This window comes from Ascaphus truei, chromosome 8 (genome assembly GCF_040206685.1).
Source record: "Ascaphus truei isolate aAscTru1 chromosome 8, aAscTru1.hap1, whole genome shotgun sequence".
Taxonomy (NCBI): Eukaryota; Metazoa; Chordata; class Amphibia; order Anura; family Ascaphidae; genus Ascaphus; species Ascaphus truei.
In genome coordinates, this window is record NC_134490.1 from 17,828,179 (window position 1) to 17,855,672 (window position 27,494).

The 27,494-nt window shown below is 44.8% G+C and overlaps 1 protein-coding gene across 1 annotated transcript; it reads left to right on the forward strand.

Moving 5' to 3' along the window:
• The first annotated feature begins 347 nt into the window (after window positions 1–347).
• On the forward strand, window positions 348–27,494 carry LOC142501170 (neurotrypsin-like). The gene is made up of 15 exons (XM_075610637.1): window positions 348–676; window positions 4,474–4,519; window positions 6,929–7,171; window positions 9,516–9,654; window positions 11,167–11,345; window positions 13,584–13,731; window positions 14,810–14,988; window positions 18,374–18,515; window positions 19,565–19,767; window positions 20,803–20,944; window positions 21,436–21,641; window positions 22,529–22,607; window positions 24,456–24,578; window positions 25,270–25,547; window positions 26,520–27,494. Exons 1-15 carry the CDS (start codon window positions 605–607, stop codon window positions 26,828–26,830), a joined length of 2,490 nt encoding a protein of 829 aa, XP_075466752.1. The 5' UTR covers window positions 348–604; the 3' UTR covers window positions 26,831–27,494.

Consider the following 27,494-nt stretch of genomic DNA (forward strand, 5'->3'; position numbering starts at 1 on the left):
GCCACGTAGAGTTTACAATCTATGTTTGTGGTGCCTGATGCACAGGGAGATAAAGTGACTTGCCCAAGGCCACAAGGAGCCAACACCGGGAATTGAACCAGGCTCCCCTGCTTTAAACTCAGTGCCAGAGTCAGTGTCGTTACTCACTGAGCCGCTCCTTCCATAAAGGAATGTGAGTGTACATAGGTCGACTACATAAAGGTAAAATACTATACTGAGTTAACATAATTATAGTGGCTCCTGTAGGAAGAGAGGGTGGATTAGAAGGGTTGGGACTACAGAGTCAAAGAGATTGGCAGGGTGGAACAGAGAAAAAGGAGGGGATTGAGAAACTGAGAGGGAGGAGAGGTGTGGTAAGAGCCCAAGAGATTTACATGCTCTGCTAGCCTGCACTTGCCTATTGCCCTCCAAACCTGATAAGACAAATAACTGCACACTGCTATACTACTCATCGTTTATTCTAAAGCATCAACAGAAGGCAGCTGATGCTGCCCCAGCCTGCATCGCTGTCACTAGTACTGTATCTCAACGTGGAGCACACAGCTGCCTGACAGTGTAGAGGAAAGTGTCAGAGGAGAAAAGCTGCACCTTGCTGCTGAGAAGAATGAAACCCCTGGACATACAGGGAGCACTGGTCATTTTCGTGGGTCTCTGCTCGCAGTTTGGAGATTTCGAGGTAAGAATTTATTGCTGAGCCATATACCTACTTTTAATAAATCTCCCGGCTGTATAATATTATCAGTGTATGGGACTTTGTCCTGTTAATGAGCGTGCCATTTCATCTCTGCTTCCCCCTCATTATCCCAGTAAATACATGTAACCGAGTTTAGCTTCTCTATATGCGTCTTTCCATCTGAAAGGCAATGATGTAAATAAACATGCTTTACAGAGGATGTGCTCTGAGATGACATGACCACATCAGCCCCTTCCCAACCCCCAACAACATTGGGGTTAAGACTAGAAAGCAGCACTGCAGATATCCAAAAGGAAGAGTGGGTGTGAATATTTCCACTGACATTATACGCAGAAAAGTGTGGAAGGCATCCGTGCCAGTAACACACTGATAGTCCTCCACTGGTGTATGCATAGCACCGAATGGGTTAATAAATGCCGAAATATCATAGATTGATGCTTAGTGAGCCTTGAAAGCGCTTGTGTAGTTGAATGTGTTTGTGTAGGGCGAGTCGATCATAAACCATGGCATCTGCATCCCTGCAAACTCCTGCTGCTGGGATTCTGCAGTGAATGGGCTCAAGTGTGTGACTCTTATGTTCTTTGTAACTAGAAATATATTTAAATTGAATTCTGTTTTGCTGGGCTGCAAGAGAAAATGACTAAGTCACCTCCACCCCAAGCACACTTGGATTACTGATTGGCCAGTACACTTGTGTATTATTAACTGTTCATTTTTAGGCTTCCAGTTCCTGTTGCCTTAACAGAAGCATGGTCAAGTTACTGCTGTAAATCTCTACTGCTTTATTATGATCTGATGATGATCATCTTTTGCGTCACTAGTATATACTGCAGAGCAATACATTGTTGCTGCCTGCTGTGCAAAGGTTTTATAGTTTTAGATGATTAAAAAAAATAAGGTGCTGGAGCTGTAATCGAGACTTCTCCGAGGTGACCTCATGTCCCGTGCCTGGACTTGGGTTTTTATGGGTTTAGTATTTATTGTGAATCAGAAAAAGGGGAAGGGGAAACACAAATTGGATGTGCCCCCTAAAAGAATTCAATAAACTGCACTCCTACAATGTGTAAAATTTAACTTTTAATACATTTTCTTAAAACATATATTACCAAAACGTTGTGTACTGTGAGTTAAAAATAAATTAAATCAACAATACCCAGCATCCATGTCAGTGAATGTATGATTATACGATCCCAATTAGCAACTAAATGTTGTTGGGATGTAGAGGACAGAGGATGCTATGAGTCAGGGTGTTAACCCCTCTGGAGCAACTGTAAGACCAGGTGGTAAGTATATACAGGTGTATACTGCTCAGTGAGCAGTGTAATTTATTTTTTAACTCGCAGTACACAACGTTTTGGTAATATATGTTTTAAGAAAATTTATTAAAAGTTAAATTTTACACATTGTAGGAGTGCAGTTTAGTGAATTCTTTTAGGGGGCACATCCAATTTGTGTTTCCCCTTCCCCTTTTTCGGATTCACTTTTCAGTTCACAGTTTGCACCCACATTTTTGATTGCCACAATAATTCATTTGATTACTTTACTCAATTGGTGTGGTTCTGTGATCACTCCCCAACCCCTTCGTGTTTTTTCTTAGTATTTATTGTGCAAGAAAAACATGGCATGGTTTATACCTTAAAGGCCAAAGTGGCAATCGGCTTTCTTTTTTTAAATTCTTATTCTGTCTCCATTTCAAGGATTCCATTTACAATGTTCATGGACAGAGAACCCATAGCCTAAACATACTTGGCTTGGGATACGATCCTGTCCCAAAACAACGAGATAAGAAATAGGAGATTCATGTCTCTTGGCCTTTTACAATAACTCCTAAATCAATCATTAAAGTAAAATCAAAACTGGCTTTGACCTTGTCTCGGTCAGAGTATAGTAGTAATGTCTAAAAGAAGAGCGATTTGATAGGAAAGGAAAAAGACACCCTTTGCATCTCTACACCTATATCATCCCAACGAAGATATTTATCCAGTGTAGTGGTGCAAATTATTCATTAAACACCCCAGGCATCTGGTGTCTTAGGGGCTTTAGCGAACGATCAAGCTGTTTTCGTCCAAAATTGCCAATTGACTTCATTTGGGTCAAAAATGGTCCTGCCGGCCGCTTTGGCTGATATAGAATAAGCCCCATAGTGGGTTATTAACTAAAAAATCCCAGATGCAATACCAGTGCAAAGGTACTGTATTACATTGGACTTATCAACGGACCATCTCCAATTGCTTTGAATAGATTTCCTTTTCTTTGATAATTATAGGGCTGTTTTTGGCACTGGTTTTGTCTAGTCGTGCACCTGGGAAACTTAATGGTGTAACAGCCATGTAGTTGAAGACATTAATCATCATTGTTAACCTTTTCTCTCTCTCTCCTGCTTTGCTTTTACACGGCACTAATGATGTATTCAGTGCTTTGCAGTAATAGTATATGAATTATTACAAATTTAAAAAAAAAAAAAAACAGGAAGTTACATGTAGTCAGGGATATGAGCAATAAACATTAATGTTACCACAATAGAAGGGGGAATTCCATACCCCAAATAGCTTACCATTTTATGGGATGATGGGGGACGTACAGAAACAGGAACACGTGGCAAACTTTTCTGTCCAGCATGTGCATGAATAGTAGTCACAGTTGTATTGTATGCTTCATGGGAGCTTTAAAGCATAAAACAAACCCCCCCCCCCCCCCCCCAATTAACTTTTCTAGGAATACCTAAACTGGGACCCCCTGAGCAGCAAGAGTTAATTGTTTTGTTGTTTTTGTGAAAACTACAAATCAAAAACCATATAAACCTGGCCGCCAGGGTCACCAACAGAAAGCGTGATGATGTTGCAACTTTCTAATGGCCAAGCTGACGTGGTGGACACTTAGAGGCCTATTTTATATCTACCAAAGCGGAATTTCAATGGGGAATTCAGGCCGAAAACGGCTTGATCGGCTGCTTTGGCTGACATATAGTAACAAAGGAGGGAGAGGGAGTATGGGGTATGATACCTTTTTATTGGACCAACAAGTAGTTGATATGTTACAAGCTTTTGAACCTCTCAGGTAGTCTCATACCTGAAGAAGGACCTTGAGAGGTTTGAAAGCTTGTAACCTATCAACTACTTGTTGGTCCAATAAAAGGTATCATACCCCCTACTGCCTCTTCCTCCTTTGTTACTACATGGAAGAAAGGGCCAACGCAACACACCCTTCTTTGCTTCGCTGACATAGAAATAAGCCCTTTAGTGTCAACCAGGCAAATATTCCTGTCCAGTGGACAAAACATCTCGTCACTCGAGAAACGGATCAACGCCCAGGTTCAGGTTGGTAAATAAAAGAAATGAGTAGTGAGCAGCATGGGTTGCTGCTTGAAAGAAGAGAAAATGAAGTAGCTGGGGGGAGGCTGTTTTCCCTAATACGCTCGGCCCTTTGCCCCTTACAGCTGGAGCTCGTAGTACAGTAATTAAGTTGGGTAAACAAATTAAGGTATCACCTCAACACAACCATATTTGTCCTTACAATGATCTATGGGGATCCTCATTCATTCATTCATTAGATGTACAGCTTGTAAACCGCTGACAAACTAGCACTTTTATACATTGAAAATATTAACATGGCTTAATGTGGGGTTACAAATTAAACCAGATTGAGAGAAGCAGTGATTTAGCATTGTCACATGTGCTTATGTCTCTTGAAGAAAGAATGATTGTGACATGCCCTTCTTTATATGTAATGGAGTATCTCCCATCTTTTTGTGTTATATCTTCTGTTTTTCATGTTCCTAGGATCTCGTAAATTCCCTGCCCAGCCCAAACCACCTGCAGAACAAAGGTAACAACACGAATGATCAGACGGTCACTGGGATAGATTTCTCAGTTCTGCACGTACCTTCTGTGCACCTTCTTCTAACTGCGACTCTTTCCCCTTCTGCTTCCCTATGGCCCTTTGTACATTTTCGTAGATCCAGTGGTGCTGAAACACATGTCCTATAAGAACTCTCAGAGGCACTTGAGAGGGTGCCTAATATCCTCAGGTGACCACCACCCTCACGCCCGCACGGAAATCCCAGTGTCCTTAACCCCTTCTGCACCAACATATTGCAGGCCTCTCTGGCACTGAAGGGGTTACGTACGTTTAGGAAAGGAACGCCGAGATCAGCAAATTTCAGTCAAAATTGGAACACGTGCAAAAACCCATAATAAATAATCATAAGAAGAAATCCAACAAAACTATTTATTTTTTTACTGTCGCAAAGGAGTTAATATTAATTGTATTGATTTTGCCATTATAATGTAACTTGCTAATCTTGCTGTGAATTTCCGGCACTTCAGTACATTTTTATTACAGTGTTGTGAGGGGTGAAGGTGAACTGGACACACCTTACATTGCAAAACTGAATCATCATTGGCATAAAATACGTCCTAAATTGTACATTGCCAAATCTTCTGGCTTTCTTTTGCTGACGACAATCCTGGATTACTCGCTGTAGGTGCCGATGTCATCACCTGCAGCATCACACAATTAAACATAAAGTTGGTCACAGCCGAATTGCCAAGGATCCAATAAACACCTGTGCAGTGTAGTTAAAACCACTATATATTTACCGAAATGCTTTTATTGATGCTGTCAAAGGGCTTTTAATGTCTCTAACATTGTGTTATTATAATTACAAAGTCTGTTATTACTGGGAGACATCAGATTAAAAATATATATATATATTTTAAAGGTTACAAATGCTGGCAATAAAAGGTTTTGATTATAAAAACAAAACAAAAAAACAGTTAATAAATAACTGTCAGGGGTTGTCATCTCCATTCCTCAAGGGCCACCAACAGGTCAGATTTTCAAGATATTCTTGCTTCAGCACAGGTGGTTCAATCGGTCCCTGCTTCAGCAGAAGGTGGCTCAATTGACTGAGCCTCTGAGCCATCTGTGCTGATGCACGGATATCCTGAAAACCTGACCTGTTGGTGGCCCTTGTGGACTGGTGTTGGCCACTCCTGCACTAACTGTTAACTTAGGGCAAACACTGTGAAGTTACTTAAAACAGAAAAGGATGTTATTTTCCCTGCGTTAGCGCTGTATCTATCAAACTAATTATCTGCAAAAATACGAGCTGTTCTAGAGTTCATCGGAATAGACCCGAAGTCGTGTTATTTCAGGGTAGCACTGTTATCTCCCAACAACATGACGGTATTTATGTCTGTGAGTCACTCACACCCAGACACTGGAATAGGGTTTTTGGAAGCGCGCAGAGGGAAATAACGCTACGTTATTTAAGTCACACCTAAACCTTTTGCTCTATTCCAGCGCCTGGGTGGGAACGCCAGGTGTAGTTATGACTTCAAAAAAACTTTATTGCCCTGAGTTAATCTTAATGGAGTTTAAGAATATGTTATGCTGATGTTTAAGGTACATTTGCAAACAGTTTGCTGATCATTATCACTAACGTCCATTGTTTCTAACGCTGCAGTATACTTTTACCTTGATAAAAAAAAAACGCGGTCCGACACGGTTTCCAGCTGCAATATTAGGGCAAAAAACACCAGGTTTTTAAAGCAAAAATATTCCCATTAAATCAGTGGGATTTTCTTTGTTGATAAACCTGGTGCGGTCTTTTCGACTCTGTTTTGCAGCCGGCAGACTTTGATAAATGACAACTCGCCACAAAGAGGGTTACCTCGGCGAAATGTCTTATTGAATTGGGAAGTCTGTTACAAGCTCAGTGCCATCAAAGCAGAAATCTCTCTGTTTATGGGGGGGGGGGGAGGGGGGTTCCCACTTCAGAGATACTGTCTTTTAATATTCTGTAGTTGCCCACTGTAGATATCCGCTTACGAGATGTTACTGCTCTCGGGAGTTTTGTCTAATCACTGTTTTTCACACAGTACATCAGCGCAGGCAGCCATGGTAACCCCAGTGCCTGCGAAATCAAATACAGCTTCCAAAGACACAAAATAGTTTTAATTAAACATCCGCTGTCAGATTCCTTGTTCTAAAGTGTGTCTGTGGCACCTTTAAAAGTATGTATATTTGGGCCATGAAACTAAACGTTTACTAAACGGCGTTACTCCATAAGACAAATGATACCTGAGGGCCCATTCACTTGAAGGAGCTGTAAGATGTCTTGTGGTGCCGTATAAAGTAGCACCACTTAGTGAAAAGGGCCCATTGTCTTCAGTTTGTAAGTTGGTGTTGAATGTATCTTCCACTGATACCTCATGTGCTCTGTGCTCGCAGGTTACAGCCTTTGCTCTGATGGAGTAGCTTCTCTGGGCTACTACAACGGTTCCCTCTCGGTGACCGAGTCTGGGTCGGTGTGTTTAAGCTGGGCAGAGTTCCCTGACTATATCCAGCAGTACCCCGGGAGAGGGCTGGGGCAGCACAATCATTGCAGGAACCCGGAGGGAGGACTCACACCATGGTGCTTCTACCGGCAAAACTCGGGCGTGATCAGCTGGGCTCACTGCGACTGCAGCCAGGGTGAGAGGAGCAGAACATATACAGCAAATGCTCCGCCGTACAATAATGATCCTTGGCTTGGATATTAAACAGGATTACGTAGGCCTATAACCATTCATTGTATATTATGCTGTTTAAGTGCGTTACACAGCAGTGCTGCACCCTCTGGATCTCAGAGGGTTACCAGTGATGCGAATCGTAGAAGAACCAAAATCAGTGAGATTTGGGTGGGACCATATACTGGCATTTTAATGGAAGAGTGTTGATTTTTATCAGGGAGACTCCACTGAAGTCTGAGACTGCTAATGCTAAAAGTGAATGAGACTGACATCGAATCAGTTAGACTGACAGAACATGATCGGGAGATGACAGGTCGGGGTTAAGTACATGTCATAGAAAGTGAGCAGCAATTCCCCAAAAACTCGTATTTCCAGTTAATGCCGGGAGTTATTAAAGCACAATGCCGGGCATCTCTTCCGAGTGGGTGCTAACTGCCACTGGCTTGGGCTGGGCCTAATGGGCCTAATGTCAAATCCGCTACAGCTTGCCTCCCGCTGTGATAACTCCTGGCCTAACAATCACAATTTTCTTTCCAGTGCAGTTAATTCAACTGGGATATGTGATTTAACACATGCATTTTCAGTCTGTATGTATAGAGTTTTTACCATATGTGCTAAGTGATGCTATTGCATAAGTCACTTGAGTCATATTTACTTTACCTCTTCTGGTGCCTGAATGGGCCTTGTGCAATAGCAATGCTTAGTAAATATGGGCCAACATACCTTGAATGGGTGTTCATAGCAGGTTAGGAAAATAGAGGGGCCAGTGGGGGGGATCCGCAGTGGTAATTATTAGCTAGCACCCAATTCCTCATAAACAATCACATGAGTAATAATACCATAACATTGTGTAGATATCTTAAATGTTAAATGAGATTTACATACAGATACTGATGTTCAGAAGTTCAGTTCCTGGTGGGAATCGCATATGAAATATAACTTGGTCCCACTGCCAGAGTCAGAAAGGAGGAAATTTCCAAATCCCTCAAAGTTTGCAGCAAAAGATGGACGTCCTCTGGCGTGTGGACCAAGTAGGAAGATGAAAAATAAAAAGGGGACAGTGGTGTAACACTATACTAAATAAAAGAAAACAAGCAATACAGATACAGTATATTAAACTAGCACTTAAATGTGCTATTGGTTGGAAGAATCCTAAAGAAAGGCATCCAGATCATATATGGAACTCGTCATGTAAGCTCTTCTTGGAATAACTGTCTTATTTGCTACACCGGGAGTTACCCACGTGACTTATGGACTAAAGCACTAACGGAGGGGAATATCATCACCCATCCGGTCTGTCCTCCGACGCCATCCATTTAGGATTAAGTAGAAAGGGAAGTGGACATTACATCACTCCGGTCGAGTGTGGCAGATGCCACTGGACTCCAGAGGTCTGGAGAGGATACCCTACCGAACCATACAATCTCCGGTAACGTAGACGACCAGAGGGAAAGGAACGGGGGATGTCTACCGTGCTGAAAAGCCTCGTATTTGACATGCACAAAACTCAAGAGAGGCGTTTGTGAGTGGAAAGTTTATATTTTTATTCGGAAATCTTTTAATAAAACTGTATTATGCTATGGCACTCTATTTTTAAGCAGGGCATATCTAAAGCGACAGTTATTCCACGGAGAACGTAGATAACGAGTTCCATATATAATCTGGATGCCTTCTTTACGATTCTTCCAACCAATAGCACATGTAAGTGCTAGTTTCATATATCTATATTGCTTGTTTTTTTATTTAGTATAGTGTTACACCACTGTTCCCTTTTTTCTTTTTCATCTTCCCACTTGGTCCACACACGAGGACGTCCATCTTTTGCTTCATAATTACTAGTGGGCATCTCCATTGGCTTAACAAGTGGTTTAATGTTTGTGATTTATTTGTTATATATTTTTTTTACTATGCAGTATGTTTAATTTTTAGGGAGGCAGCCTTAACATTACTAGTTTTAAGTACCAGCCATAAGTGCACAATATAGCCAACTCCTGTTCTGTGCGCTGAGCACCCTCTTGTAGTCAGGTATTGCCTTAGCCCCCACTTTCAATGCAGAACTTCAATCCACACTATATCTAAGTGTTGAGCTTTTCACAGCAGAATTATCAGGATGAGGAAGAAGAACTATTCATTACTCACTACACTTTGCACTTCTTTTTCCTTTTATAGAAGATACCTTCCAGCAATGGAAGACGCTTTTACTTTAACTGGCCAGAAAGTGTCTTCTGGTTCTGGAAACTGACCGATGGAGTAGCACTGCTTGTTAATTATGATCCTTGAACTTTGTTCCCTACATTTTCTTTCAGGTACTCTTCGTCTGGTAGGTGGACAGTCTCATAATGAAGGAGGAGTAGAACTGTATTTTAATGGACTCTGGGGCACTGTCTGTGATGGCCATTGGACAGACTGGGATGCAAGTGTGGTCTGCAGGCAGCTTGGAATCAGGTTGGCTTTGGGCACTGCTAACATCTAGGAATGTAACGATCATATCTTCTGTAATTGTCTAACGTTGTAGGGTAAGAGACCATTCCACAGTCTCTATTAGATCAAAGAGGTCCAATGTGACACACATTGTACTCTATTTAAGGAAATCTCTTCTTATAAAGCGTTGTAATCTCTGTCAAACACCATGCGACATGTAATTGGCTCCACTGGCAGCAAACGTGTTCATTCGATTATCTAAAACACAAAAAAGGGCGCAGGAGGGAATACAAAGGAAAAAAGCAAAATTAGTGATAATGCAAAATAATTTATAATGCAAAATCCTTTTTGTGTTTTTTATGTTCCTAAGTGACCCCGTTGATCGCGGGAGAATAGGAGCAGCGGAGGGCCCTTACAACACCTTTGGGGAGAGTCTTTGGGGATAGCGCGCACTGAACCTTCTATTTCAATCATTTGATTACCTCTCTGGGGCAGGGACTCCTTTTTGGATCGTGTGCTCGTATGCTTGATGCACTTTTTGGATCGTGTGCTCGTATGCTTGATGCACTTTTTGGATCGTGTGCTCGTATGCTTGCTGCACTTTTTGGATCGTGTGCTCGTATGCTTGCTGCACTTTTTGTATCCTAGTAGCCTGTATTTTAATGGCTATTTAATGAAGCGTTGACTACATTGTTGCTGCTCTAGAAATAAAAATATACATACATTAAAATACACAAATACACAAGCTGCTATTGGTAATGTAACCATTATCGAGCCGTTAGATCTGCCATCGCCCCTCAATGAAGCCGGCGGGAGCTTTTTCAAGGACCGTCCCAAGACCGTGGAATAAGCTCCCTGCAGCTTTAAGAAATCAGAAAGTTTGACTTTGATTCAGAAAGGAATTGAAAACCTTCCTTTTTTAAACAAAGCCTGGCAAACGGACCCCAACACCCTGGCAGCCAACTTTCCTGCTCCCGTTTGTGCTTTCCACCCTGTGTTGGTCTTCATTGTCACTCCGTATATTTTTTTCGGCAGGTCCTATGTGTAGGTCTGGGATGGGTGTGCTCCCTAAGGCCTCGGACATGGTAGCATTGACAGCGCTCAGCAGCGCTGACGCTCATGCTCTCCTGCTCAAGCAGGAGGTTTTTTTTGTCCCTGCATGAGCGTCGGCGTGCGCGCTTGTGAGCCGGACAGGAGGCGGGGCTAGCGTGCCACGTCACGGACTGCCATTGGCTTTTGGCAGTCACGTGACTGGCCCTCCGCTTCCCTCAGCGGGAAAACTTAAATTTCCCTGTCGGCTGCAATTCCACACGCCTCCGCATGCCTGCGGAAGCGCAGTCTAAAGCCGCGCTGATAGGGATAATGTTTCCCCTCAGCGCGCCTCAGCACGGTCTTTTTGACAATGGCCCTGGCCTAAGTTCCTGCACACGCTCAGGTACTGACCTTTCTTGGGGAGTACCACGTTAGAAAAAGTTTGAACTAAATAACCATCAGAAGACACTTATCTTTCTTCCTTTTCCTTCTCTTTGGTGTCAGTGAGATTGGCACGGCGGTGAAGAGCTTTGGGTTTGGCTCTCGGATGGCACCGACCCACCTCAGTGCCACAAACTGCAGAGGAGATGAGAGGGCTTTGCTACACTGCAGCTATAGCCAGGCACTGAGCAAAGGCTGCAACCATGGAACGATAGCAGCTGTTACCTGCTCCCCACCAGAAGGTAAATGCTTTGAGTTTGCAATCAGTCCGGAGGTTTATTGCATTGCATTGTGGGTAGGGATGGGCAAAACGGTCAAACTCTGTTTCCCAGAATTTCCCGGGCTTTCCATTCACAATCTGTTCCGCAGTGTAAAATAGATGGATCCATGCGGATTAATCCCAAACCGCCATTGGATACAATCCGCAAGCATTTTTAAGAATCCAAACCACGGATTCCGCAAATTCGTTGGAGGATTCTTGAAGTGAAACTTCCTTAGTGGCACCTCATTCGAACTGGGGTAAAAAAGAATTGTGGAGACAGAAATAAAACGGATGTGACGTCAGTGCTGGCAGTTGAGACCGGGCTGTGTTCTGGCTCAGCCCGACCCCAACACTGACATGATCCCAACCGCTCAAAAAATCAACCGCCGGCGCCACTCCCCCCACACGGTCGCAGACATATGCCGCCGGCGCAGCTCCAAACGGCCGCAAAACATATACGGCGGCGGTGATAGCCGCCGGCGCCGCTCCTAACGGCCGCAATTTCCCCCAGGTGAAGATGGGCACGGGCGGCATCTGGGGCAGCGGGGACCCGCTGACCGGCTCCTGGGACCAGGCCCGCTCTCTGTCCCAGCCGCGCGCTCTGCCGGGCTGGAGACTCTGCCGGGCTGGAGTGGAGACTCAGACAGAGCCCCCCTGCGCATGCTCTGCTGGGCACACTCGCGTACAGGCAGCAAGGGGAGCTGTTCAGCTACCGCCAAGCTCTTATCTGCCCGCGCCGCGCATGCGCAGTAGTCATGGCGACGCTGCCGGACTCCCATTGACAGCGGCGCCATTCCGCCCTCCACTGACGCGGGCGTTTGCGGGCCCCCTGTGTATGCGTGTGTGTGTCAGTCAGTGTGTGCATGTGAGTGTGTATCAGTCAATATGTGTATGTGTGTGTCAGTCAGTGTGTATGTGTGTCAGTCAGTGTGTGTGTGTGTCAGTCAGTGTGTGTGTGTGTCAGTCAGTGTGTGTGTGTGTGTCAGTCAGTGTATGTGTGTCAGTCAGTGTGTGTGTGTGTGTGTGTGTGTGTGTGTGTGTGTGTGTGTGTGTGTGTGTGTGTCAGTAAGATTTTTAATTAAAACATCACCAACACAAATACAATTTCTGTGACAAAAGTCAAAGAAGTTTCACTTACTATGCGCGTGCACAGCACACACAGCTTTTTTTTTTAAATCTGCCAACGGATTACGCAATCTGCAAATTGCACTGTCACTGATGGAGGCAAAAAAATAAAAAATCCGGAAAGACGAATCGCTCTTTTTTGAGACCGAGTCGCGGAAATTCGCAGACTAAAGGAACCGCCCCAATACGAGACAGATCCAAGTCCGCCCAAAAAATGTGCCCATCTCTAATTGCAGGCCCCGTGTGTCACAGAAGGGTTCAAGGAAAATCTCAAACACATCCACATTTTATAGAAGACAATGTGAATAATTGCAACATTTTCCTACTCTGTTCCAATAATAGGTTCTATTGTAAAGAAAAGACAAGTCTCTCATTTACAGTTGGTGTCCACTACCAATTATTACAAAAAATCATTAATTTCTAAGAAACTTGATCCTCAGATCCTGCTGTGCTCCCTGTTCGCACAGTGACCAGCTCTAACCACGTGCTAATAGTCATTGTGACTGACTAATAACCGCGCGGGGTAAGATGTGCTGTGCTTGACTAATTAAAACCCCATACTTGAGGAGATTTCAGCAGGTCACAGCTTTACTTCTCGTGTTTCCATTGTCTGAACTTTGAAATGCAAATGAAGACAATGGCTATAGAATAGGGGTGGGCAACTCCGGTCTTCAAGGGCCAACAAGAGGTCAGGTTTTCAGGATATCCCTGCGTCAGCACAGGTGGCACAGTCTGAGATACCTGTGCAGAAGCAGGGATTTCCCGAAAACCTGACCTCTTGGTGGCCCTTGAAGACTGGAGTTGCCCAACACTGCTATATAATGTTGGGGGCTCAATCCCTCTGTCACCCTCCTCCTATGTCTTATCATCTTCATAGTAATTATAGCATTGTTACTACAGTACCTTTCTACCACCGTTCCTCCATCTCAGCTGCAGAAGATGGTAGCCATCTGCTGCAAGAATACCACCCAAAAGTGTCTGCATTATTGCTTCACAACCCGTAGTTCTACTTAAAGCCTCTTTGATACATGTGTACATGTCCGATTGTGGCACTGCTCACAAGCCCGTTCTCCCCCCTTTGCCTGAAGAGCAGGTTTGAAACCTCCGCTCCGGCTAGTGGGAGGAAAGGAGCGATTCGAGGGACGCGTAGAGGTCTACTATGAAGGTAGCTGGGGAACCATCTGTGATGATCACTGGGATGACAAGGATGCTGCCGTTGTCTGTAGGCAGCTGGGACTCGGGTGAGCTCTGCTCTTTGTGTGTTGTGTCATGTATTTCCTTCCCTTCCATAACCCCATATATTCATCTAGAACAGGGGTGCTCAACTCCAGTCCTCAAGCCCCCCCTCAACAGGTCAGGTTTTCAGAATATCCCTGCTTCAGCAGAGGAAGCTCAATCAGTCCCTGCTTCAGAACAGGTGGCTGTCTTTGACTGAGCCTCTGATTGAGCTACCTCTGCTGGGATATCCTGAAAACCTGACCTGTTGGGAGGGGGTTTAGGGCTGGAGTTGAGCCCCCCTGATGTAGGATTATAAGAAAAAGTTTGGAGCGACCTCAACAGATCACATAGGCAGAATGAGCATAGGGCCTTACAAAAGACCGTTTGCAAGTATAATTCTGTAATTGAACATTCTGTGTATGTTGATCCGATGTTATCTGAGACAGGTACACACAACAATCTCATAAAGTTTGAACTGATAACAGTCCGTTAGATTCTACTTTGAAAGTCTATAAAGCCAAAACAAACAAATTTACAGATGCCTTAGTCACCGACCATGTTTTCTAAACCACAAAGGTACACAGGAATGACACAACAAAACTTTTAACTCCATTATGCCCGCAGTGTATTGAATGTTTGATTCACAAATGAACTTTAGTGATCATAAAACCGACTGAGAAACTGGCTTTTAACAGATCTCCATTTTTATATGCAACATTTTATTATTCTTAAGAAAATACAAAGCGGGTCTACTCGTACGCAAGTACCCAGGACAAACTCGGATAATATAAAACAACTCTAAAACATAAAAGTCAAAAGCTTACAAAAGAAAGAATGCACAGTTCCCTTTAGTTTCTTTCAAGGAATATGGGGGTTAACATTTATCATAAATGAGTCATTTTGCAAAGTATGTAAGAGTCTTTGTTTAACTTCATATGTGCATTTACAGACGGGCCATGCACGTGAAGAACACTTATAGGTTCATTAAAATGTGTCACAACCTTAAAGCCCAAATGCACCACCTGTTCTTTCTCAAACAGCTGATGTGTTCTGTGTGAATGTTCTGGGACTTAATTCTCCGTGTTAATTGGTTACTTCTAGGGGGAATCCGAAGGCTTGGGTCTGGGCTCACTACGGACAAGGCTCCGGTTCCATCTTGCTTGATGAGGTGGAGTGCATAGGAAACGAGTCATCGCTTGACCTGTGCCAGAAGAATGAGTGGAAGCATCACAACTGTGACCACATTGAAGATGCTGGAGTTTCCTGTGACCCCTTCGCAGGTAGCTGCCGTTTTGGGTGTGTAACGGGGACTTATCCCTGTTTCCATAAAAGCCTCTAGTGGTCTGAAAAATCCAGCAGAGAGATGGTTAATTGCAGCTAGTCTTTTAACCAGCTCCCCCTGGGTAATCGGACAAGGGTAAAAACCTCCTGCTGGGAACAGACCAAGAGACTCCTTAGCACAGTCACAACTGCGCTGACAGAGGAGATGATGTCTTGAGCACAAAGGCTGTGCTGAGATCAGGACACCTGGACAGCAGACCCAGAGACTGACCTGAAGGGCCACCTGCTTTGAGGTACCTATTGAGACTTTGGGGTGGTAGGCTGGTAAGGGGCTGTTCCTCCCAGTCATGCAGATAAGGACGGGGGAAGTAAGTTAGCCCGTAGGCTAAGTCCCCGGTAACGCCGCTGTAACGAGCGCCCGCGAGATTGGCGGCGCTTCCAGCCGATTCCCCGGTCTGCAGCTCACTGCAGGCAGAGAGACCAGGGGGGGGGGGCGCGCGAGGTGGGGGAGTGACGGGGGCGCGGCCATGACGTCACCCGGCAGGTTCGCCCTCATTGGCTGAACCGCCGGGGGGCGTGCCTAATCGCTCGACGCGAGTCCTGCTCTCAATTCTATTCAGAGCAGGAGCAGCTCTCGCCCGAGCGCTGCGGCCCCCCTCGCAGCGGGCCCGGCGCCATTGAGGGGAGGGCTCTCGTCCGTGCAGCGTCCGCCACAGCGGACGCTGTAGTAGGCAGCGGGGGCAAGGCCTTACACAGGGGTAGGTGTTTGTATCTTTTGTATATATGTATATTGCCTTAAACTGTTGTTTAAAGTGACAGGCGGAATAAAGCCATGATTAATTTCCCCCAAATCGGTCTCCCTGAGTGCACCTCTGCACATGTCTCTTACAGGGTGCAAACATTATGATTGGTTACCAAGTGATAACGAGATCTCCCAGAGAAACCGATATCTCAACTAGAATGGGCTTCTCTATAAATTAAGAGTGTAACGTGGGATTGCGTGTTGGAGGACTCTGATAGTTGGTGGGTGAGTGCCACTGGCATTAACGTTGGATTGCGTGTTGGAGGACTCTGATGGTTGGTAGGTGAGTGCCACTGGCATTAACATTGGATTGCGTGTTGGAGGACTCTGATAGTTGGTAGGTGAGTGCCACTGGCATTAACGTGGGATTGCGTGTTGGAGAACTCTGATAGTTGGTAGGTGAGTGCCACTGGCATTAACGTGGGATTGCGTGTTGGAGGACTCTGATAGTTGGTAGGTGAGTGCCACTGGCATTAACGTTGGATTGCGTGTTGGAGGACTCTGATAGTTGGTGGGTGAGTGCCACTGGCATTAACGTTGGATTGCGTGTTGGAGGACTCTGATAGTTGGTGGGTGAGTGCCACTGGCATTAATGTTGGATTGCGTGTTGGAGAACTCTGATCGTTGGTAGGTGAGTGCCACTGGCATTAACGTTGGATTGCGTGTTGGAGGACTCTGATGGTTGGTAGGTGAGTGCCACTGGCATTAACGTTGGATTGCGTGTTGGCGAACTCTGATCGTTGATGGGTGAGTGCCACTGGCATTAACGTTGGATTGCGTGTTGGAGGACTCTGATAGTTGGTGGGTGAGTGCCACTGGCATTAATGTTGGATTGCGTGTTGGAGGACTCTGATAGTTGGTGGGTGAGTGCCACTGGCATTAACGTTGGATTGCGTGTTGGAGGACTCTGATAGTTGGTAGGTGAGTGCCACTGGCATTAACGTTGGATTGCGTGTTGGAGAACTCTGATAGTTGGTAGGTGAGTGCCACTGGCATTAACGTGGGATTGCGTGTTGGAGGACTCTGATAGTTGGTGGGTGAGTGCCACTGGCATTAACGTAGGATTGCGTGTTGGAGAACTCTGATAGTTGGTAGGCGAGTGCCACTGGCATTAACGTGGGATTGCGTGTTGGAGGACTCTGATGGTTGGTAGGTGAGTGCCACTGGCATTAACGTTGGATTGCGTGTTGGAGGACTCTGATAGTTGGTAGGTGAGTGCCACTGGCATTAACGTGGGATTTCGTGTTGGAGGACTCTGACGGTTGGTAGGTGAGTGCCACTGGCATTAACGTGGGATTGCGTGTTGGAGGACTCTGACAGTTGGTAGGTGAGTGCCACTGGCATTAACGTGGGATTGCGTGTTGGAGGACTCTGATAGTTGGTAGGTGAGTGCCACTGGCATTAACGTGGGATTGCGTGTTGGAGGACTCTGATAGTTGGTAGGTGAGTGCCACTGGCATTAACGTTGGATTGCGTGTTGGAGAACTCTGATGGTTGGTAGGTGAGTGCCACTGGCATTAACGTTGGATTGCGTGTTGGAGGACTCTGATAGTTGGTAGGTGAGTGCCACTGGCATTAACGTGGGATTGCGTGTTGGAGAACTCTGATAGTTGGTGGGTGAGTGCCACTGGCATTAACGTGGGATTGCGTGTTGGAGGACTCTGATAGTTGGTAGGTGAGTGCCACTGGCATTAACGTTGGATTGCGTGTTGGAGGACTCTGATAGTTGGTGGGTGAGTGCCACTGGCATTAACGTGGGATTGCGTGTTGGAGGACTCTGATAGTTGGTAGGTGAGTGCCACTGGCATTAACGTGGGATTGCGTGTTGGAGAACTCTGATAGTTGGTGGGTGAGTGCCACTGGCATTAACGTGGGATTGCGTGTTGGAGGACTCTGATAGTTGGTAGGTGAGTGCCACTGGCATTAACGTGGGATTGCGTGTTGGAGGACTCTGATAGTTGGTAGGTGAGTGCCACTGGCATTAACGTTGCAGGTTGTGAGAACTTTTATTTATTTTACAAAGAAAGCATTTTTTGTTTTTAGCATTCACAACGTTTTTAGCATTTGTTTTTAAATAATAGATGTTTTGTGTAATTTGAAGCCAGCTACTTGCCCACCTGACAGGGTTAATTTGACATTCATAGTCTTTTTAAAGCAGCAATACTACTTTCCAACTCTTTTCTTTATTTGTACATGTAAAGCATGCGACAATGTATCATTCTACATTCTTACCTATGCTGGCAATCGTCTGGTGGCCCTGTTATAAATCTGTCCAAATCCTGATTGTGTGTCTAATATAATGGTCGTTCGTCAGTGTAACTCAGCAGCTACAATGTAACCTTATATTGCTAAAGTAACATTATCTATTGTTACAGTTTGCAGCTCAAACTGCTGGGAACATTTGCAACAAATTATTTCAAAAAGGAAAGTGTAGCACAGATCTGGCACTGCCTGGAAGCTGGGTTAAAACCTGCTATAGAAATCAAAGGATGCTTTAAAACTTGTTAAAAATGACATTAAGAGTTAAATAAAAAAATTTAAATAAAAAAACAATGAATATGATCTAATTTATTTGCTTACAGATGGTGCTGTGAGATTATCTGGGGGCCCCAGCGCCAGCGAGGGGCGGGTGGAAGTGTATTACAAAGGAGACTGGGGGTCTGTGTGTGATGATGGCTGGACAGAACTCAATGCCCAGGTGGTCTGCAGGCAACTGGGCTTCAGGTATGGTCTGGGGTCCTGTGCCTGATTAATATAGTTACATGGGTGTCACAGGGTTAACTCGCTAAACATCAGCATCTCAAAGACTTCAATGGAGCCGGGGGGCTCAACTCAGTCCTCAAGCCTCCAGAAAAGGTCCGGTTTTCAGGATGTCCCTGCTTCAGCACAGGTGGCTCAATCAGAGGCTGAATGTATAGTTATCAGATTTAAATTTATAGGCTCAGACGGTTCCCATTTTGCATCAGATAACTGTTAGTAGCAGGGGCGTAGCTATAGGCCGGGCAGCCCGGGAGCCCGCTCTCAGCGTAAACAATGCATATGTTTGCAGCTTCGCATGCGCGACTGCACTTGGCTACTGCACATGCATGATCGGCGTTTGCCGGTTGCTCATGCGCATGCCGATCGGAGCTTGCTGGTCATGTATGCAATCGGGAAAGGGTTAACACCTCTCCTATCTGCTTTTTTACCTATAGTGTCTTGTATAAATAAGAGACTTCACTCTCCTGCAATCCTAATACAGGGGTGCTCGACTCCAGTCCTGAAGACTTCCCAACAGGTCAGGTTTTGAGGATATCCCTGCTTCAGCACAGGTGGCTCAATCAGTAGCCCAGTCTTCGATAGACCCACCTGTGCTGAAGTATCCTGAAATCCTGATCTGTTGGGGGAGGGGGGCGGTCTTGAGGACCGGAGTTAAGCACCCCTGCTCTACACCAAAATACGACCACTCAATTAAGGTACCTTGAGTTTAAAATGACTGAACCTTGTATTCTGGCTTTTAATTAATTTCCAAGTGGCTCCTTTTTGAGGAGGGAACTGCCAACAGGTCAGTTTTTTAAGGATATCCCTGCTCCAGCACAGGTGGCTCAGTCTTTGACTGAGCCACTGATTGAACCACCTGTGCTGAAGCAGGGATATCCTTAAAAACTGACCTGTTGGAGGGTCTGGAGGACTGGAGTTGAGCCCCACTGTCCTAATACATTCACTTATTGCCTCCGCCGGCGCATGGAAGGCCATTAACCATAACAAGTGACATGAATATGACCTTCTTGCAGTGGCCCCTCCGCCCTGGCATCGGAGGAAGAATTTGGAGCCGGCGAAGGCTCCGTCCTTTTGGACGACGTTGCGTGCAGGGGACTGGAAGGCTCTCTCCTGGAATGCACACACAGTGCCTGGGGTCAGCACGACTGTTCACATTCTGAGGATGTCGGGGTTCGATGTTCAAACGACAGCAATGACATCGCCGAGGCGACCCCGGGTAAATATCAGCACTGTGCTCTGGGGCAGTCCGCCGCATGCAGCGGCTTTATGTGAGCGATACAATTAGACATGGCTTGAATAGAGGCTAAAACAGCGACAACATTTACAGAACCGATGAACAAAGTGGAAAGAAAAGCAAAATATTTCAGCAAATAAGTCAGTGTGTTCTGGGGAACGGAATGTTTTCAGCTTTCAGCATTAAGCGCTTCTTAGCCATCTGTGAGAACAGCATATTCGCATTAGAAATCCTTTTTGTGTGCATATTTTTTAGTACGATAATCACTGGTTGACAAATCACCAAAAAATCTACTCGCCACACAAAAAAATCTACTCGCCACCTAGTACCAAACGTGTGCTGCTTGGGCCAATATTTACTCGCCCGGGGGTTAAATCCAGTCGCCCAGGGCGAGCAAATGTATAGGTTTGTCGAACACTGATGATAATATACAAACTGACAAATATTTAGGACCATTTGACCCGCCTATTCTGACCATTTTCTTTTTTCCCTTTGAAACCATATAGACCAGGGGTAGCCAACTCCAGTTCCCAAGGGCCAAGAGGTCAGGTTTTCAGGATATCCCTGATTTAGCACAGTCTGTGACTGAGCCACCTGTGCTGAAACAGGCATATCCTGAAAACCCAAGGTGGCCCTTGAGGACTGGAGTTGGCCACCCCTGATATAGACTGTCCTAGGGAGACGGCATTCTGTAACGTGTTGCCTTATAGGATTCCATTGCACTTGCCATCCCATTTGTAGCATCCCTGAATTGTATGACTGCCCCCCCCCCCCCTGCCTAACCCCCCACATCCTTCATTAAAGTGACTTCCTCTGAATACTCTCCAGCTTCAGAGCAGGACCCTTGGGCTCCCTTCACTCCTGAAGATGTTCCCTGCGTGCTCTTCCAGGATTATTCCTCCTCTCTTTTTAAAAGTGAACCACGGAGGAGCTGCTCTAACTACAATACTGTACATTGTGTACTCTTTGGGCGGTGTAACTGTTCCGGTGACCGAATGCCGCTTTGAACACTTGCAGGGCCTCCTGTGCGTCTGATGGATGGGGAGAGTACCAAGGAAGGCCGAGTGGAGGTCTTCCTGAACGGAGAGTGGGGCAGCGTTTGCGATGATGGGTGGACGGACAATGATGCAGTTGTGGTTTGCAGGCAGCTGGGACATAGGTATAGTGTATCCCGTATATTAAAGAGTATTCCGCGCAGGGGTTATTTATGTGTAAGAACTCTCAGGAACGGCGTTCTCCCAAATCAGGTTAACAATGAACTCCAATTAGTGATTATGAAATTATTGGGAACGGGTCTAGAGCAGGGATTATCAACTCCAGTCTTCAAGACCCCCAACAGGTCAGGGTTTCAGGATATGACTGCTATTAACTAGAAGTGGATAAATGCCCTTTCAGTCACATTTCCTTCTTTAAAGATAAAATATTTATTGTCCTTTATTTTGTATTTTTTCGATCTGTTAATTTTCTTGGTTTAGGATTTTGGTACCTTTTTTTTTTTCTCCCAATAATACATCTTATCTTTACACTTCCACAGCCATGACTATCCCATCTGACCGAGAAAGAGTCACCTCTGCACTTAAGAACTAAAGGGAACTATGCATTTCCTGATTTATTTATTTAAGGTGGCCTCTTCCTTATCTTCTGTTTCAGAGGTCCAGCCAAAGCTAGAATGATGGCATATTTTGGGGAAGGACAGGGCCCGATTCACTTGGACAATGTGGAGTGCAGTGGCACAGAGAGTACGCTGGCAGAATGCATGAAGCAGGACAGTGGCATACACAACTGCTGGCACAGCGAAGATGCCGGGGTGATATGCGACTATGTCGAGAAGAAAGCCAATGGATTGAAGAGTATAGGTGATTTCATGCCCACCGGTTCTTATAACTGATATTACTGCCCCACAGCAACCTAACCCAGAGTGGTTCTGCAATGCATTGGTTTGCAGTGAAAGGTTAACATCCGGCATGGTGTCAGAGAGAATTCCACTGAAAGTGCAGTCCCACTTTGGACCTGATTAAGTAATTGAGTGATGGGTTTAATGGGTTTAAAGCTAGGTGGTTTATTTTTCATGAAAAATTGGATGTGTGTATATATATAATATAAAATATATCGTTAGCTTGGAACATATTCTCATGTTCACCAGGGTCTCTGTCATATATATATTGGTTACATCCCATTTACAGTGTTATCAGATTTTAAGGATGCTCACTCCATTTTGTAGAGTCAATTAGGATTGGAGAGAATGGTAAAGGAGAATGAGGCAGAGACCAGGGTAGTAAACCAGCCCAAATTTCAGACTGTGGCGTTGACAAGCAACGGCAGGATAAGCATGATGTTAAAATAATTACACTTGTCTGATAAGTTCCTGTGTGGGACTTTAACCATTGAACCATTTTGGTGCCAGGCTGTCCGCAGCCCCCAGATGGGGGATGGGGGCATTTGATGAGAATACATATGCCTTCTTAAAAATGAGCTTTAATGACTGCATAAGAGAAAATATTACAATAATACATCTTGTGATCAGTGTGCAAGAGAAAAAGTAAGGGCAATTTTATTAACCATAAAATAAATATATTTTTCCTTCTGATAAAGATATGTAGAAAAACACAGTGGAATGTAAACCACCCCCCTGGTCCTATCCCCCCATGACCAAAAACACATCGTTTTTAGCCATTACACTAGATTTACATGTAGGTGACTTTGTTGTCCTGCTGTCGTAAATAAACATTATTTTGCTGCCCAGGTGGAATAACGGCCATGTGCGGCATTCGTCATATACATCGTCGCAAAAAGAGGATTATTGGTGGAATCAAGTCAATAAGGTATTGCGTCACGTGTGACCTCTTCAGTGAATGATCGGCGTCGAGTCCCGTGGGGCGTCTGTATTAAACCGTTAGAAACATGTGCTTTGAAAAGGGGAATAAAATGATGTTCTGCGATCAGGGCCGCCGTCAGACTTCCCGGGGCCCAGGACTAGAGTTCCGACAGGTCTCCCCAACCCTCCACCCCCCTTCCCTGTGTTGTCAGTCTTGCAAGCCCCCCGCCCTCCCTCATTTCACACCTATTTCCCCCGTTCTTCCCATGTTTCTCTTCCATTTGTCAAACTCGTATTCCCTCTCCCTCACTCACACTCTCCCCCTCACTCGCTCTCTTCCTCACTCACACCCTCCATCAATTACACCCTCACTCAATCCCACTCCCTTAATTCCCTCTTCACATTCATAAATGCCCCGCCATATACACACAATCCCTACCACAATAATTACCCCCCCCCACACACACACACATACAAAATACATACAAAAATCTCCCCCCCCCCCCAAAAAAAAATACAAAAAACCCACCTCCCCAAATACATGCAATCCTCAAAATACATACAAGCCAGTCGCCGCTTTGCTCGGCTAGCAGGGATCTTATAATGGTCGCTTTCCAAAGCTCCCGCGCCCTGCAGGCCAATAGGAGGCTCTGACATCATCCGTTTCGGCTTCCTATTGACCCACATGATGCGGGTGCTTTAAACTTTAAAGCCCAGCTAGCTCAGCCGGAGCGGCTACTGGCATCTCCTACGGAAGGAAGCATCTCCGGAAGCAGGGGGTCCCTGGGGCTGGAATGAATGAGGTTCAGCTCCAGAGACCCCCTGCCTCAATCCTGTGTAAAATAATAGTAATAAAATGTTTAAAAAAAAAAAAAGGCCTTGGATTTCTCCTAGACCTAGTAACCATATTGATCCTGGAGATGTGTAGATTCTTTGCAGGTTGTGATCAAGAGAGTTTTTGCACCTATAAACAACTCTCATATTGACCCTCTAAAAGCAATCATGTACAGACTCTGCATTAATATACACTGGGCATTATAGGTAAAAAGCACGGTTTATTCACGTGTTTTGAGGATTATTCTGCAGGATGCTCACTTCCGTAGTAATTTAAATTTTGAAGGATGCAACTTTGCAATGCCATTTTGTAACAGAGCACTGTGTGTTTTCCGACACATTAATTTAATAGCAGAAAATGCTAGAAAATACCCTATCAATTGCAATTCTGTGATCGTTTCCACTCGGCCTGTAAAATGACCAAGCCTCCCCTAATCACTAGTGGGGCTACCCACTGATTCCCCGGCCTGGTTCTAAATAGAGACACACAAACATTCTGTAGGCGTTGTCAAACTGCGTGATTCTTCCGCTTTTTGGTGTGGCACAAAAGTTTGCTTTCAGCCAAACGTTTGCCACAAGTTCGCTTCACGCTAAGGTCAGTGGGCATTGCATGTTGGAATAAGTATACAGTAATTACTTTTGCTTTCGAAAATGTATCAAATATTAATTTTTAACATTTTTTAAAATTGACAAAATCCCCAGGCTGCTATTTAACTTCTTTAAAAAGCAAAATATTGCATTTTGGAGAATTTGGGCCGTTTTGAGCCACCTGACCTGTTGATGGCCTGTGAGGACTGGCGTTTCCCAACCCTGGGCTAGAGCTTCCGCTGCCAAATGTCTGATTGCATTTTATGGTAACTGACGTTTAAGCGGAGTCGCCAGGATCAAGCAGGAAAAGCATGTTCGTTTTAACCGTGTCTTTGTCATAACGATTTGTTTCTTGTCCAGTTTTCCAAATGGAAGTAGAACGATTGAGGCGGAAAAGTCACTGTGGATTACCGGCTCCGCTTTCTTGTTTCAGGGGTGGCTGGCCGTGGCAGGCCTCTCTGCGGCTCAAGGGATTCCATAAAGAATCGCGTTTGCTGTGTGGCGCGACACTGATCAGTAACTGTTGGGCCCTCACCGCAGCTCACTGCTTTAAAAGGTTGGCAAGCTGTGGGAAGGGACCTCTTCATTGATAACCAAACTGCTTCTATAATAACTTTTTTTTCATATAGCGCTTTCTTCCCAATGGAGCTCAAGGCGCGTCACAATTACAGTATAGCGCGCGGTACGCAGCACATAGGATAGTTAGACATAGTCCCTGCCCAGATGAGTTTACAATCTGTGTTTGGTGCCTGAGGCACAGGGAGATAAAGTGACTTGCCCAAGGTCACAAGGAGCCGACACCGGGGATTGAACCAGAGTCCCCTGATTCAAACTCAATGTCATTGTTTACTGAGCCGCTCCTTCTCGCTCTATACACATGCCGATGGTTTGTACGGTACACAGTGGTTAAACAAGTAAAACATTAATAGATTACCATGTTACGCAGTATTATGGAAATCATAATAGCCGTGATTTCTGGTAACCCTTAAAAGAATGCGGTGTGGATAATCCCACAATAAAGAATGTGATGAGGAGAAAAGGGAGACTTCAAAGTAGAGGAATCACAAAGGTGCTTTAGGGATTCCATCCCTGAGCGGGCTGCATAAATACTTTTTAATTATATATGACTTGGCAAAGGGAGGCCTTATATAAATGAGAGATATTATTCTGCGTAGTCGGAACTGCACAGCTCATTCAGAAAATAAACCGTCCAGTTTAATAATGCGCGATTCTTTCTGCTCGCTCAGATTTGGAAGGGACGCTCACCGCTACGCAGTCAGAGTGGGAGATTACCACACGGGTGTGGAAGACGAGTTTGAGAGAGAGTTTCCAGTGGAGAGGATCGTCATTCACAAGAACTACCAGTCCACCAGCAACGACAACGATATTGCACTGATCAGACTGCAGGGCAAAGAGGGTCAGTGCTTGGCATTCAGTTACCATGTCCTGCCCATCTGTATACCAGAGAAGAAGGAGAAAACCAGCAGCAAGCAGTCGTGCTTTATTTCAGGGTGGGGAGACACAGGTATTAGTAGTTACTGTGAAGAGTTTTGTTGAAGGTATATACAGTGCTTATGAGTCCAAATACCAACACAGTATAAAGCTTTTGCTGATCCGATAGATACAGTGTCCTGTTTCTATACAATTTTAAAGAGGATGAGAAGAGAAACAGGCACACGGACTTGCTAAATAAAGAAATATAATGTGCCAAACGAACCAACGTTTTGGCTGCAAATAAACAGCCTTTGTGGCAGTGAGCCGTTGGTTCGTTAGGCACATTAAATGTCTTTATTCAGCAAGTCGTGTGCCTGTTTCTCTTCTCATCCCCTCCGATGATTTCTCTGGGACCTTTCCCTTCTGTAATGGAACACCGGCGGATTAGTATCCTATGTGTCCTACTACAGTGTGTCTGCATTTTCCTATACATATCTATACAATTTTAAAATCATGACATTTAAATATTCATTTGATAACTTCTGCAGTTTTACTTTATTTTTGCTCCGTTATGTTCCCAGTTTGGATGTCCGGACATTTTTTTTTTATTGAATAAACCCCTATATGTTGCTGAACTCATTGCCGCTGCCTGGTGCTGAAGAGGATAACATGCAATCGTTTAGTTCTATTCCTCCCACAGACACTTGCTCTGTGTCCCTGTGTCTTGGTTAGCACACTTGTAACTGGGTTGTGGTAGACTTATTGGGCCATTTGTACTAAGCAGTCTTCTCCCATAAGACCTTCCTGCACTGGAAGACTGCCCATTCAAATCAATGGTCTGCAAAGTGTCCTCTAGCACCAGAAGCTGTTTTTATAACAGAAGACTGCTGGGTTAATATGGCCAATTGTTCCTTTCTCCCATCACCTCCTTTTGAGGCTGACTGGTGGATTAAAGTGCTGCCATTCCACTCTGAGATTGTTGCGTTAGGGAAATTGGAAAGTGCTTACAAATACAAATCCTTATTGGTGTATATAGACTATTTGCCTCTTGTGTTGCTTTTAGGGACATCCTATTCAAGGACACTTCTGCAGGGTGCAGTCCCACTTCTTTCCAAGGAGTCTTGTGCCTCCCGGTATAAAGGGAAGTTCACCAACCGCATGATCTGTGCCGGGAATCTGTCGGAAGACAAGCGCGTGGACAGCTGCCAGGGAGACAGCGGAGGACCGCTCATGTGCCAGAGGTCCAATGAACAATGGGTCATTGTAGGAATAACGTCTTGGGGTTACGGTTGTGGACGGAAGGGCTTTCCTGGAGTGTACACCAAAGTCAGCAAATTCACTCCCTGGATCAAGAAGGTGGCAAAGCTGAAATGAAACCGCAGAACTCCCAATGATTTTTATCACCCGTGTGGAATACTCAGAGCATCACCCCAAGGATCCGCTTTGAGAAACATGTGCCTCCCTATGCAAGGTACCACTTGCTTGACAAAGGGTCATTGTGACCCAAATCGTCGCTTTTTCTCCGCACTAATCTGCAAGACGAGTACGAGTATTTTTATTTTGTTGCAACAACCAACTGCTTTGACGTTATGAGCAACCATCCTTGGATGTGCTTATCTCTCTTGTTTTTTCTTTCTATTTTTTTTTTATCTCTGACTAATGCAGGATTTAGCTATTTGGGCTCCTGCTCCTCATAATCTGAGATTTATTGGGCTTTCCTGCAAAGAATAGCATTCCTATTTTCAGAAGATGAAAAAAGCAAGACTGTCCAATGTCCTTCATTCAGAGTCTCTGCTGCTGTAAAACAATCCCACGTTTCGCATCATGACCTCATAGGCTTCGATGGAGTCTCACTTGTTGTGATAATGATTCAATTAAAATGTCATATAGGTAGGGAAACCACAAATATCCCTTGTTTTGGGTCTTTTATTCACAACTATGCATGAAAATCATTTTGACCCAAGAGGAAATAAACATGGTTGCAAAGATACTATTAATGCAGATAAAGGACATTATTATGTTTTGATTTTCCTTTAAA

What these genes read in the sequence shown, in the direction of transcription:
- LOC142501170 (XM_075610637.1), top strand. Translation starts at nt 605, where the DNA reads ATGAAACCCCTGGACATACAGGGAGCACTGGTCATTTTCGTGGGTCTC. An exon ending in AAACCACCTGCAGAACAAAG is followed by an intron (nt 4,520 to 6,928) that starts GTAACAACACGA and finishes CTGTGCTCGCAG; the next exon opens with GTTACAGCCTTTGCTCTGAT. An exon ending in TCACTGCGACTGCAGCCAGG is followed by an intron (nt 7,172 to 9,515) that starts GTGAGAGGAGCA and finishes ATTTTCTTTCAG; the next exon opens with GTACTCTTCGTCTGGTAGGT.